General features: G+C 45.3%; 1 protein-coding gene across 2 annotated transcripts in view; it reads right to left on the reverse strand.

The window, feature by feature from the left end:
* LOC140895469 (protein mono-ADP-ribosyltransferase PARP14-like) overlaps window positions 1-7,370 on the reverse strand; it is a 36,003-nt gene extending 28,633 nt beyond the window's left edge. The window contains exons 1-4 of one of the 2 annotated variants that reach the window (XM_073305200.1): window positions 7,278-7,370; window positions 6,683-6,944; window positions 1,334-1,473; window positions 1,201-1,234 (exon numbers count right to left, since the gene is read on the reverse strand). In XM_073305200.1, coding sequence (XP_073161301.1) covers window positions 1,201-1,234; window positions 1,334-1,473; window positions 6,683-6,731 — 223 coding nt within the window. In that variant the 5' untranslated portion in view covers window positions 6,732-6,944; window positions 7,278-7,370. Of the gene's footprint in view, window positions 1-1,200; window positions 1,235-1,333; window positions 1,474-5,317; window positions 5,600-6,682; window positions 6,945-7,277 lie in introns of those variants that run through there. The other variant, XM_073305199.1, reaches the window with a different exon arrangement.
* Between the last annotated feature and the right edge of the window lie 5,712 nt (window positions 7,371-13,082).

Here is a 13,082-nt window from a genome sequence, read left to right on the forward strand (position 1 = left end):
TATTTGGGGGCCCATCTCTAACATGAACTAATATAACATAGATGCTAAATTTAAGTACCCATTGTTAGAAGCAGGGAAGAGCTAAGAAAAGAAGCACTGAATAAACATTAAGATAGAGACAGCTATTTACTGCTATAGTTTATTGTAATGTCTAAAATAGGATTGATATTAAATTTTGAGAAATCAAAAATGTCTATAAAAGTAATTGTAACAACAGAAGAATTTCCTGGTTAACCTAACTTCCTTAACCTGAAGACTGAACTTTACTTTTTCACTGGTGATGATTAGTTTTGCTGTCCGAGATACTATTCTCTAGATCACACTTTGAATGAGAAAGTTTACCAGAGTACTGCTGGGAAGGGGGGTCTAAGTAAGCTCATTAACGTATTAATGAGATGTCTAATTTTTCATAACAACATTTGAAGTTATCCCTTTGTAGTTCTGCATTCTGCCGGCAATAGGATCTTCCACTGTGTCTTTTCAAGTTAGTATCGCAATATGTGACTGCACAGCCTGACCCAAATACATGGGCACCAATGTAACTATGTCATAGAACCAGGAAATACTTGCAAGCATCATATTTCTGTAGAAGAATCTTGAAACTAGACGTACACAAAGATCCCTCACCTATGCTTAACTCTTTCAGTGCCTGTCCTCCACAGCTATTGTTCTTCCATTGGCATCCCATTGAAACCAATGGAATACGAAAGATAGTTTTGGATGTACCTGATAATCTGGTACACTGACCAGACAGGTGGTGTGTTTTACGTAGTCATGCCTAGAATTTTCAGTGACAGCCAAGGTATTTAAGGGACACACCATGGCTATTTAAACCTTGAATGAGACAGGTGCATAAAAAGGAACGGAAAATTATTAGTTTCAAGAGCATATTTAGCTGACTGAAGTTGTCTTTTCTGCACAGGGAAGAGAAAAGTGTCATAAAAGTCTCAGAGTTTGAGCACTTTCAGTAGAATTGCGGAATAGGCACTTGCTGATCATGTCCCAGATATTCCTGTTTCTCAGCCGCCTATCTTTCTGACCAGCTTTTGAAGCCAAACACAGAGAGACATCGTTCTGAACAACTCCCTAGAGAAGTACAGCTCAGTGATGAAAGAGAAGTTTTACTTCTAGCACCAACATTTTCATTCGATGAAGAACCACACTGTTCTTCTATGTGCTATATGATGAAGAACACTTTACCTTGCTCCTGGGCTTTGCCTGCTGTCTTTAAAGTCTAAAAAGAAAATGACAGTAGAATATTAACGAATGACCTGATGCTCCTGTTATTGCTTCAAAGCTCTGGATGCTGCAGGTTCGGTTTGTATTTATTTACCTGTTTGGGATCCAACTCTTCCTGAAACACGGCCTCTTCGATTGCACCTGTTGTTTCAGGCCATGTGACAACAAGTTTTAATCCTCCTGTCTCTGGCAAATCGAGCTCATGGGTCCTTTTCTCAAGAACTCGTTGCCTCACTAAAATATAAACAAAGAAAACTTATAACCTTGGTAGAAAGGATGGTCTGTATGTAGGTCTATGTGGCACTCTTATATCCTAATACTAGGTGACATCCTCCTCCACACTGAACAAGGTAAAATATAACCAACATCCAATAATCACATGAACATATTTTTAGACTCATGGCATGAATGCAACACATACTGAAATTTGCTCAGTCAGACCATAGCATCCCTTGTTTGGCCCAACGGGAGCACAAGCTCATTTCAAGGCTCTCTCAATCTCACGAAATCTTTCTCTGGTAAATTTACCTTTCCAGTTCTGCAATTTTGATCAGCATCCCTTGATCTTAAGAGCTGTAGAAAGTCACAGGTGGGGCAGCATACAGAGAATATTAGCTTTACATAAATACTAGCTTTGTTCATTTGTAGAAGAGTCATGAGAAGAGCAAAAATATATAAACACATTATTATTTATTAGGTATATTACCCTCGTCACTCTTTGTATTTGGTAGTGCTCAGCAAAACCAGTCAGATTGGGGTCCTAATGCACTGGGTGCTGTAAAAACACATAGTAAGAGACAGTCCCTGCACTAAAGAACATTGATCATAGGCCCCAGTTACGCAAACACTTATCTAAGTTCTCAACTAGATGTATGTGAGTAGTCCTATTGGCTACCTCATTAAGTGAGTGCCTAAATGTTTGCAGGAATGGGGCCTAAAACTTTAAGCTCTTCAGTGTAGCGACTGTCTCTTATCACACATCTGCAGAGAACCCAACACAATAGGGCCTCAATCTCACTGGTGTGTCAGGGCACTACCCTAATACTAATGGGATTACTTGCACAGGTGCTGGAACTAGAGGTGCTGGGGGTGCTGGTCTGAAGTGGTTTCCATCAAATACAGGGTTTACAGTTTGGTTCAATGGCTCTCACCACCCCCACTACACAAATTGTTCCAGCACCCCTGACTACTTGTGTGCAGGAAGTTAGCATGAGTATAAATGTTTGCAGGATTAGGGTATCAGGTGGATCTAGTCTCTGCATTATGACGGGGAACCTGTCACAGAGACTTTCCATTGTGCATACCAACATAAATGTCATGATGTCAATCCAGACATACCAGAGGATTAATCTATCCTCTATACCAGATACTGATTGCACCATGAAACCTGAATATGTTTACTTTCTTGTACACCGTTTTTGAACCAGTGGCTCCATCTAGTGGATATTTTGTTTTTTGTTGGTTTTTGTTTTTAAGGCTTGCTCAGAGTCAAAGATATATATTTGGCAGATTTGTGGTAGGGACAAATGAACGGCCTTAATCAACTTAAAAATTACAAAAAGAAAAAAGGAATTGCTTGTATCGGGAGGTCTGAGATCTACTGAATCTAACATGTGTGGGATGGGGAACATGGACATATAGACGACACCCACTTTTCCATTCAGGAGCTATGAGTCGATCGTTTACAGGAATATGTTCTAAAGAGAAGAAGCTTGTAATAAATAATAAGATATTACATCAATATAGCACTTTCACCCCCAGTGCTTTACAGAACTTGGGGCAGGCTGTCAGTGCCCCTAACGTGGCCACGCAGGGGAGTAAGGTTTATTTCCACACCTCTGTGCAGCCTGGCCGGATCATCGCGAGATCGATGCTGTGAGAGCTGGCTCTGTGGGACCAATACTCCCTGCCCCAGCCCTCAAACAGGAGCATGTGCATAGGGAATGGTAGAGAAAGGCAGGGGGTGGGGACTGAACCAGCTCCAAGGCCCCACCCCCTAATATAATGACCAACAGAGCTGGGCTGACACAAGCAGGAAGTAACCTGCACCCTGTAAAAGGCTGCAATAATTTAATTACTCCATTCACCAAGTCACAATTCCTTCCCAAGGTTCCTTCTGGGGCAAAGCACTTGCACACTGCCCCTTACTCAGAGCAGGAGCAAAGGCTCCATCTAGCCCTTGGTAAACTGTTGTATATATGGAAGAAACATTTCACCCAGCCCTGAAATGCAGCCACTTCTGGGTGGCATGCAGGAACTGTTTAACAGCACAGAGCAACACTAAATAACAGTTTCCTGACTTCAAAATAATACCTCCATCTGAACTTATTTTTACCTATTGATACAACACTTAGGATTACAAAAAGAAAAAAGAGTTCTCTTTTTATAAGTTTGCTTAAATTGTGTACTTGGCAGCACCTTGTATATAGTAATTTTCTCTAAGTATTTCAGCAATAGAAGAAAATATTTTTTAAATGTAAAAATTTGCAAAAGCCAAAAATTGGCATGGGGACTCAAAAGTACGTGTAATATCCGAAACTACTTGTAACCTGTTTTTATCATTTGTTTTTTTAAAATCACTAGATTTCAATCTGATCATATCCCTTTAGGAACAGAGGAGGAGACTATCCTATTTAATGAATCAACAAGGCAAATTTAAGTTAAAGAGAAGGCAATTACACTGAGGCATTTGCCCGGGACCACAGGGCTGCAACATTCTCCTAACTCTAGCAAAAATGCCAAGGAATCTTTAATGGTCTCAAGAAGTCATTACCTCATTTTTATATCCCATCTGAAGGACAGCAGGGCTGGTTCCCTACTGTCTTTCATTCTGCGTGCTACTGTGCAAAGTCAGTACAAAGTGGTAAAGTTATACACCCATTTTGCACAGGCATATGTAACTACACAGAGTGTAAGGCCATACCCAGCATCTCTAACAGCACTGGACCCCTAGCTACTATGCAGAAATACCGGCATATAACAACCTCTGAATGCCACTTATCGAGGAAGAACATCCAACACTGCTTCCCAAGTCACACAGCTTTCCCAGATGGAGCTCTTTCATCCAAATACTGATAAAGCCCAGTGCTGTCCAGCTTGTGAGTTCTAACACAACCATATGTGATGTGAACAGCATAGAGGACTAAGTGGCACAGATTCCCGTCTCTCAGTGAAACGGCAAGATGAGATTAATGTGACGCAGACAGGCTGGTTACCAGAGCCAGAGCCTGGATCTTTAATTTTTGCCCTGCAACCTAAGCCCCACAAACCTGAGTCAGCTGACACAGGCCAGCCAAGCATATTTAACTGCAGTATAGACATCACCTGACTCACAGTTCGAAAGAAAATGTACAGGCATGGAGATTATTTGCCCATTTCGGATGGGAGCTTAAGCATGTTCTTAAACCCCAATGAAGTCAACAGGCCTCAAGCACATGCTTAAAAGTTGAAGATTTTCCTGAATCAAGGCCTCCATGAACTGATGAGATTATGTCCATGAGGGGCTGGCAGATATAAACTACAATTGTCAGGACGGTTATATGGGGCCATTACATAGGACAGGAGCTTTCTGTGCATTGGTAAAGTTCACCAGAGAAGTTGACAAAGTACAGAGCTAGAACGAGAAACATTTCCAGTACTAGAAAGTTGTGACAGGTTTTCCTGAAGAAGCCTATGTAAATTGTTATTAAAAAATACAGGAAATCCGCACAACATATGCTCAAAAAATAGGCAGATTTTCACATTGTATCCTTCAAAAACAAAACAAAACTCCAAGAGCTTGCAGGGGCCTAAGTGGGCCTGAGACCCCCGCGGAAAGCTGCCCCCCACTGAAATGGTGCCCCTGCCCACCTAGAGCACAGTTCGGTCAGATCAAACCTGGACGGGGCCAAATTGGAGAGAGATTCCCTGGGGCGAGGGAGAGGACCCGACCCACCCACACAGCCTTGCCCTGCGGCCCGTGGGCCCCTCACTCACCCGGACTCCTGCAGGGAGCGGACACACACTCCGAGCAGACATTTGTTGCCCACATTACATACAAAGCAAAGCGAGCCGTGCCCCCCCCCCCCCGACGCCTTACCTTCCTCCTGGGCGAAGCAAACCAGGACCTGGCCGGGCCGCTCCTGGATCTCGCACTCCCCCCCTCCGGATTTCTTCCCGCTCTGGAAGTAGCAGAGGAGTTTTTTCTTTAGGTTCTTGGGGAGCCCCGAGCCCCCCCAGGCCCCCTCCACCAGCAGCGGGAAGGGGCACGTCGCCTCCCCGGCCATGACCAGCTCCTGCTGTGTGGCCTGGGCGAGTCCCCGTCTTGCAGGGCCAGTTTCACTTTCATTTCTCCGCAAGGCGTCCGCTCCCCCGCCTCTCTTTCTCTCTGGCTGGGGTGGGGCGGAAGGCAGAGCCGGTGACCAGACCCGCTTCCCGCAGGCACAGCAGTCGCCCCCGCCCCGGAGAAGCCAAACCTCCCGCTGTTCCTGCCCTCCCCCGCGCCACCCAAAGCTCCTGCCCCGGCAACACATATTCCCTGGACCCCCACCTGGCCTTATCCCTTCCCTTGCACCCCTCATTCCCTTCCCCCCCCACCAGACATAACCCCCCACACACACACACACCCCCACAGCCAGGTGTCCTCGTAAAACGTGTTATTTAGCAGAGAAGGTCTGCCTGGATTGTGCCATGTCAGCAACGAAATGACCTGCAGAGTATGGTGAAGCCAAAAGAGAGTGAGGTGCTGGTGTGTATAACTTTACTGTGGCAAAGAAATACAGCTTCTCACCGTGCACAGGGAAAGCCGTCTCCCCCATGCCTTGACCCTTTGCCAGTGCAGCCCTGCCTGCCACTGGTTTTGTAGTCTTATTTCCACAAAATAGCCCAATCAGGGAGGAATGCTGTACAGCGCAGAGTGAATACGTATACAAGGCACACAGCTGGTTACTCTACAATCTGCAGTGATATATATCATTATGTCCATCTTTTATATTTGTAACCCTTCTGCCCATCACAGTTGGCAGCAACAAGGGCCGGGTTCAGTATCTAGGGGTTCCATTCCAATAACACAATGCAAACCGGCTCGAGCCCCCTCCCAGTGACCTGGGACAAATATATACCACCAACGCTGAGCGCCTCTATGAGGCAATACTTCCCCTCTCGCAAGCACATAGTCTGAGTGTGACAAAACCCTTTTAATAACAGAGAGAAACAATGTGGCATTATGTTGGGGAAACACCACCAACAGGATTCATAACAATCCATGAGCCAAAACCCACCCCAAGCAAATTGGGCCGTGTCCTTTCCCTTTAGTTCTTGAGTCCAGCAACCCAAAAGTCACCCAAAATCCCAAAAGTCCAACAACCCAAAAGCCTCTGTCCCTGGTCATGGCAGCCCCAGAATTCAAAAGTTTATCTGCAGAGTTTTACCTCCCAACCTGGGTGGAAATGGGGGGGGGGGTTACCTCTCTGTGGGGCTCCGCTCCACCAGCCACAAATTGCTCTGCTCATCATCCCGTGAGCTACTCCCACCGTCCCACAAAGTGCTCCATGATATATCTTCAGCCCCCACCCACTACTTAACACAACTCAGTGATTTCAGCTCTTCGTAATTTTAGCTTGTAGGAGGGGAGCCTCAGTGATCGTACACCATCGGCCCAAAGTCAATTCAGCTCAGCAGCCTATAACTAGACTCCTAATGGAATCAAAACTGGCTCTGATATTCACCTGTAGAGAGAGGAGACAGTACAATTAGCATGTACAGCCCACACCACCAGATATTAATACCAACCCCCAGGCTCTCTCATTTCACTAGGTTTTGGAACCCATGACCCTTGCCTAGCGAGTACTGCTTAGTTGGTGAGTCCCTCCATCATAACAAAAGGCCAAGTACAGTTCCACTATTCACATAATCAGGATAATAACAGTTTATTCTTCCTGCCCCAATAACAGAGAAACTGGGGCTCCTGCAGCTGCCAAAGTGACAATCTGGGGGGTGGGTGTGCCTATGCAAATGAGATCAGCCCCTGAAGTTCTTTTCCATAACCCTCCACGACTCACCACCAGATGTCAGGGTAGAGCTCATCACTCTGCTTACACATTCTTCCGCAGTGCAAGGCCTGATCCTTGGGCAGGGGAATTTCCAATACACACCCTAGAAAGCTCCATTACTACCTTCTCACTATGACAGAAAAGAGATGTTTGTCTTTGTGATGCTGTTATTTACAGTTTGCACTTCTAGGCTTCTTGCTGGAAGCAGCCCACTGGTGGAAAATGCATGTGAGGTAGGGTGACCAGATGTCCCGATTTTATAGGGATAGTCCCAATATTTAGTGCTTTTTCATATATAGGCACCTATTACCCCCAACACACTGTCCCGATTTTTCACACTTGCTATCTGGTCACCCTAATGTGAGGTATGAAACTACTAGAAGTGTGGGAGCACAGCCAAGAATCTGAGAGGACACAAAGCCACCTTGCTTCATCCTATGACCTAACTCAGTGGTTCTCAACCAGGGGTATGTAGACCACTGCTGGTACACAGAGGTCTTCCAGGGTGTACATCAACCCAGCTAGATAGTTGCCTAGTTTTACAACAAGCTACATAACAAGCACTAGCAAAGTCCGTACAAACTAACATTTCATCAAGACAATGACTTATTTATATTGCTCCATATACTCTTAACTGAAATGTAAGTACAATATTTGTATTCCAATTCAGTAATAATGTGATGTGACACTTGTATTTTTATGTCTGATTTTGTAAGCAAGTAATTTTTAAATGTGGTGAAACTTGGGGTATGCAAGACAAATCAGACTCCTGAAAGGGATGCAGTAGTCTGGAAAGGTTGAGAAACCACCAACCTAAACTATGCCCTGCTCAGCTTGGGCTCAGTTCAGAATCAGGGTCACCCTAACCTCGAATCATACTCCTCCCTCCAGTACAAGCTAATATATACTTTTAAACATGTAAACAGAATTTAATATTTTTCATATACAATGGCTAAATCAAACCTGGAAATAACTACACCAAATAAATTAAGAGAAATAAAGGTATTGGGCTGAAATCCCAACTAAGGGAGATCCTAGGAGGTGGGGCAGATATAAGGAAGAGGGATTTTATGGAATGGGGTTTCCTGAGGGATGGTAGAAAGGGATGGAATAAAGAAGAATACAGACTGGGAGGGAGAAAGGGAAGTTGAACAGAAAGAAATTGGGGAAAGGGAGAAGGGGCAAAAGCAGTGAAAAGGGGAGGGGACAGAGACTGGAGGGACAAAGGAGAAGGAGGGTATGGCAAATGTTTTCCCTGATTATTTTCTTTCAGTGACATCTCTGCAAGTCTGCACAATGGGGTTTTTTCTGTTCTGCAAAGGATTATTGGGGAGCAACTCAAGCTGGTGCTTAGTAACATTTTCTGTCAGCTACACCAGTTCCGTGTGCTGCCCAGGGGTGTCCTTCCAAAGCCGTATGACAGTACGTGAAAAAAAAATCTAACTTAATAAAACTTCTTTATAGGCAATTAACTGAATTCTTGGACAACTAGCTTGGTAGATAAATCCACACCCAACTTCTGTCACTTAATAAAACTGGTTGGGTCAGACGAATGAAGACATTACTTACAGAAAGCAAATGATCTGGTAAGAAATCTTCCTTTCTCCGCTTGTCCACAGTATTGGGAAGTAGTGAGTGGCATCAGAATCCAAGGAAGGGAAAGGACATTGTGTGCAATTCAATTCACCACTTTGAACAGACTAGAACCTATCTGGGGACCATCCCCTGAAGTACCTTCCTTTCAAAAAATGCTTCTCTGGGAGACTGGACGTCTAGCTTTTCATATGGTATGTGGGCAGTGATGATTATGTTGTCACTTTACAAATATCTTCCAGAGATGTCTAGTGATCTAGCCGCCATGTCGAGCAGACACTGATCTAGACTGTAATAACCTCAGGGAATAGTTGATCTGAAGCGTTATAAAGGGAACTTATGCACCCCCTTTTCCATGTTACTATCATTGTCCCCTCTGCATTGTGTGTGAAATGCAATGAACCAGGAATCCGATTTCCTGACTGCTCAGTCTGCTTGAGGTGGAATTTTAATGCTCTGAGCATGTCTAGAGTGAGCCACAACTTTTCCTGTTTGTGCTCTGGATGATAGGATTGTTTCTTGAGATGCATGGAAAGAAGAACTGACCTTGCTCAGAAAATACCAAGGAGTACAAAGAACCATGTGGTCCTGATGAAACAGACAATATGCCTCATGAAAGAAGGGGGCTGTTTGTTCTGACAGTCCTGTCTTGCTGTTGCAACAGCTACCAAAATGTAGAAAAAGAATGTTCCATTGCAAAAATTATGTTCTTAATAAAAATTGTTTTTAAAAGGAAAACTTAGATTCTGCGGATACTGAAGGCTTAGCTCTGAGGGAGAACCTTACCTTCTAGTGCTAGGAATGCAGCAGTCTCCTCAGTTTATGTCTCCAGCTGCGCTGAAAATGCCACTCTTTCCAGGGTAACAACCGGTCAAAGTAACGAAAGCCCAAATAAAAGCAAATCATTTCAGCTCTTCTCCCTTCTTCAGGGTGTAACTTCAATACTCCTGGTGGTCCCTTAGTCTAAGGCCTGCACCTAAATGTAGCTTGACCAAGCTACGCTCTCATTGGTGTAAAAAATTCATGCCTGAGAGACCCAGTTACACTGACCTAAGACCCAGTATAGACACTGCTTTCGTTGACCTACTGAGTGCCTCTCAAGGGGGTAGATTTACTGCAGTGACAGAAAACCCCCTTCTCGTGCTGAGGCATATGTCTACACAACAACAGAACAGCTGCACTGGTGCAGCTGTGCCTCTGTAACGCTTACAGTGTAGACATAGCCCGAGAGGAGCTGCCACCTTACATCTTCCATGAGCTGCACCCTTGGGCCCCTGTCTTGACCACAAACACTCCTTGTTTCTGTATTTCTTTCTTTCCCTGAGGCTACTTTCTTTTGCTCTGTTGCAGCTTGTTAGCTTTCTTCTCAGGACTTGGCTGTCTGGGTCTCTAGACAAGTGAATCCTTTTCTTGGGATATTTTGCTCAGCTGTCTGGCTGTTTCTTTAGTCCTAAAAGAGTCTTAAGATCTCTTCCAAAGTCTCTGACAGACTCTTTTCTTGGCTCTATTACAAGTGAACAACATGGGGAATAGATGGCCAGCCCTCTGTGGAGAAAGAGGTGGTTAGGGACTATTTAGAAAAGCTGGACGTGCACAAGTCCATGGGGTCGGACGAGTTGCATCCGAGAGTGCTAAAGGAACTGGCGGCTGTGATTGCAGAGCCATTGGCCATTATCTTTGAAAACTCGTGGCGAACGGGGGAAGTCCTGGATGACTGGAAAAAGGCTAATGTAGTGCCAATCTTTAAAAAAGGGAAGAAGGAGGATCCTGGGAACTACAGGCCAGTCAGCCTCACCTCAGTCCCTGGAAAAATCATGGAGCAGGTCCTCAAAGAATCAGTCCTGAAGCACTTACATGAGAGGAAAGTGATCAGGAACAGTCAGCATGGATTCACCAAGGGAAGGTCATGCCTGACTAATCTAATCACCTTCTATGATGAGATTACTGGTTCTGTGGATGAAGGGAAAGCAGTGGATGTATTGTTTCTTGACTTGAGCAAAGCTTTTGACACAGTCTCCCACAATATTCTTGTCAGCAAGTTAAAGAAGTATGGGCTGGATGAATGCACTATAAGGTGGGTAGAAAGTTGGCTAGATTGTCGGGCTCAACGGGTAGTGATCTACGGCTCCATGTCTAGTTGGCAGCCGGTGTCAAGTGGAGTGCCCCAGGGGTCGGTCCTGGGGCTGGTTTTGTTCAGTATCTTCATAAATGATCTGGAGGATGGTGTGGATTGCACTCTCAGCAAATTTGCGGATGATACTAAACTGGGAGGAGTGATAGATACGCTGGAGGGCAGGGATAGGATACAGAGGGACCTAGACAAATTGGAGGATTGGGCCAAAGAAATCTGATGAGGTTCAATAAGGATAAGTGCAGGGTCCTGCACTTAGGACGGAAGAACCCAATGCACAGCTACAGACTAGGGACCGAATGGCTAGGCAGCAGTTCTGCGGAAAAGGACCTAGGGGTGACAGTGGACGAGAAGCTGGATATGAGTCAGCAGTGTGCCCTTGTTGCCAAGAAGGCCAATGGCATTTTGGGATGTATAAGTATGGGCATAGCGAGCAGATCAAGGGACGTGATCGTCCCCCTCTATTCGAAATTGGTGAGGCCTCATCTGGAGTACTGTGTCCAGTTTTGGGCCCCACACTACAAGAAGGATGTGGATAAATTGGAAAGAGTCCAGTGAAGGGAACAAAAATGATTAGGGGTCTGGAACACATGACTTATGAGGAGAGGCTGAGGGAACTGGGATTGTTTAGTCTGCAGAAGAGAAGAATGAGGGGGGATTTGATAGCTGCTTTCAATTACCTGAGAGGTGGTTCCAGAGAGGATGGTTCTAGACTATTCTCAGTGGTAGAAGAGGACGGGACAAGGAGTAATGGTCTCAAGTTGCAGTGGGGGAGGTTTAGGTTGGATATTAGGAAAAACTTTTTCACTACGAGGGTGGTAAAACACTGGAATGCGTTGCCTAAGGAGGTGGTGGAATCTTCTTCCTTAGAAGTTTTTAAGGTCAGGCTTGACAAAGCCCTGGCTGGGATGATTTAATTGGGGATTGGTCCTGCTTTTGAGCAGGGTGTTGGACTAGATGACCTCCTGAGGTCCCTTCCAACCCTGATATTCTATGATTCTATGAACCCAGAGTTCCTTCCCCTTTTCTAGTCTTCCTCTCAGCAGATGGACCTCCTTCTAAGGGAGGCTGGTCTTACAGCAAATCCGGAGAAGTATAAATTAGAGAACAAAGACACCAAATACTATCCAGTAGGAAATGGTCACGTTCACACCCTGATAGACAAGGAAAAAGCATTTAAAGAGTGGCCTGTTTCCATCCCCTCCCCCCCCCCGCCCCCACACATGATCCTTTAGACTAGAGATTAGAGGGTTACTACTGGGGGTTGTGCTTCATTTCACTAGAATAACTGTCCCACTGGCTGACCTGATAAAACAGTTGGCACTCAAATGGGTTATGTGGACTGAGCATTATGAAAAGGTATTCAGTAAGAAAAAGGAAATATTAAGTACACAACCCTTTTTTACACAGCCTAGATTTTTGGATTGACAGTTTGTACTGTAAGCCAGTGCTTCAGCCTGACGTCGAGTTGGGATCTGCACTACCATAAGAGACCCAATATTCCACCATCAAGAAAGGATGTGATGTTGTTTGGTGGGTGGTGGAAGCACAGAGGCATCACCTCGCAGGTGACTAAACAGGAGCCATTGGGATGGCTAGATGTGATGAAGGACGCAAGATGGTAACTAGCTCTGAAAGGACAGTTACCTTTTCCGTAACTGGTGTTCTTCAAGATGTGCTGCTCATGTCCATTCCACAATAGGTGTGCATGCTCGCCACGTCCACCGGTGCTGGAAGTTTTTCCCCCTGGCAGTACCCGTAGGGGAGCACCCCTAGCAACCCCTGGAGTGGCGCCTTCATGGCACGGTATAAGGGGCGCTACACGCTCCCCCCACCCTCAGTTTCTTCTTGCCAGACAACTCCAACAGAGGGGAAGGAGGGTGGGACGTGGAATGGCAATGAGCAACACATCTCGAAGAATGCCAGTTACGGAAAAGGTAACTGTCTTTTCTTCTTCGAGTGATTGCTCATGTGCATTCCACAATAGGTGATTCCAAGCTATATCTGTTGGAGGTGGGTAGTTCACAAACTCTCAGGACGGAGTACAACCCTGCCGAACCCAGCGTCCTCCCTGGTTTGGGAGACAATTG

Source organism: Lepidochelys kempii, chromosome 11 (assembly GCF_965140265.1).
Source record: "Lepidochelys kempii isolate rLepKem1 chromosome 11, rLepKem1.hap2, whole genome shotgun sequence".
NCBI classification, from domain to species: Eukaryota; Metazoa; Chordata; order Testudines; family Cheloniidae; genus Lepidochelys; species Lepidochelys kempii.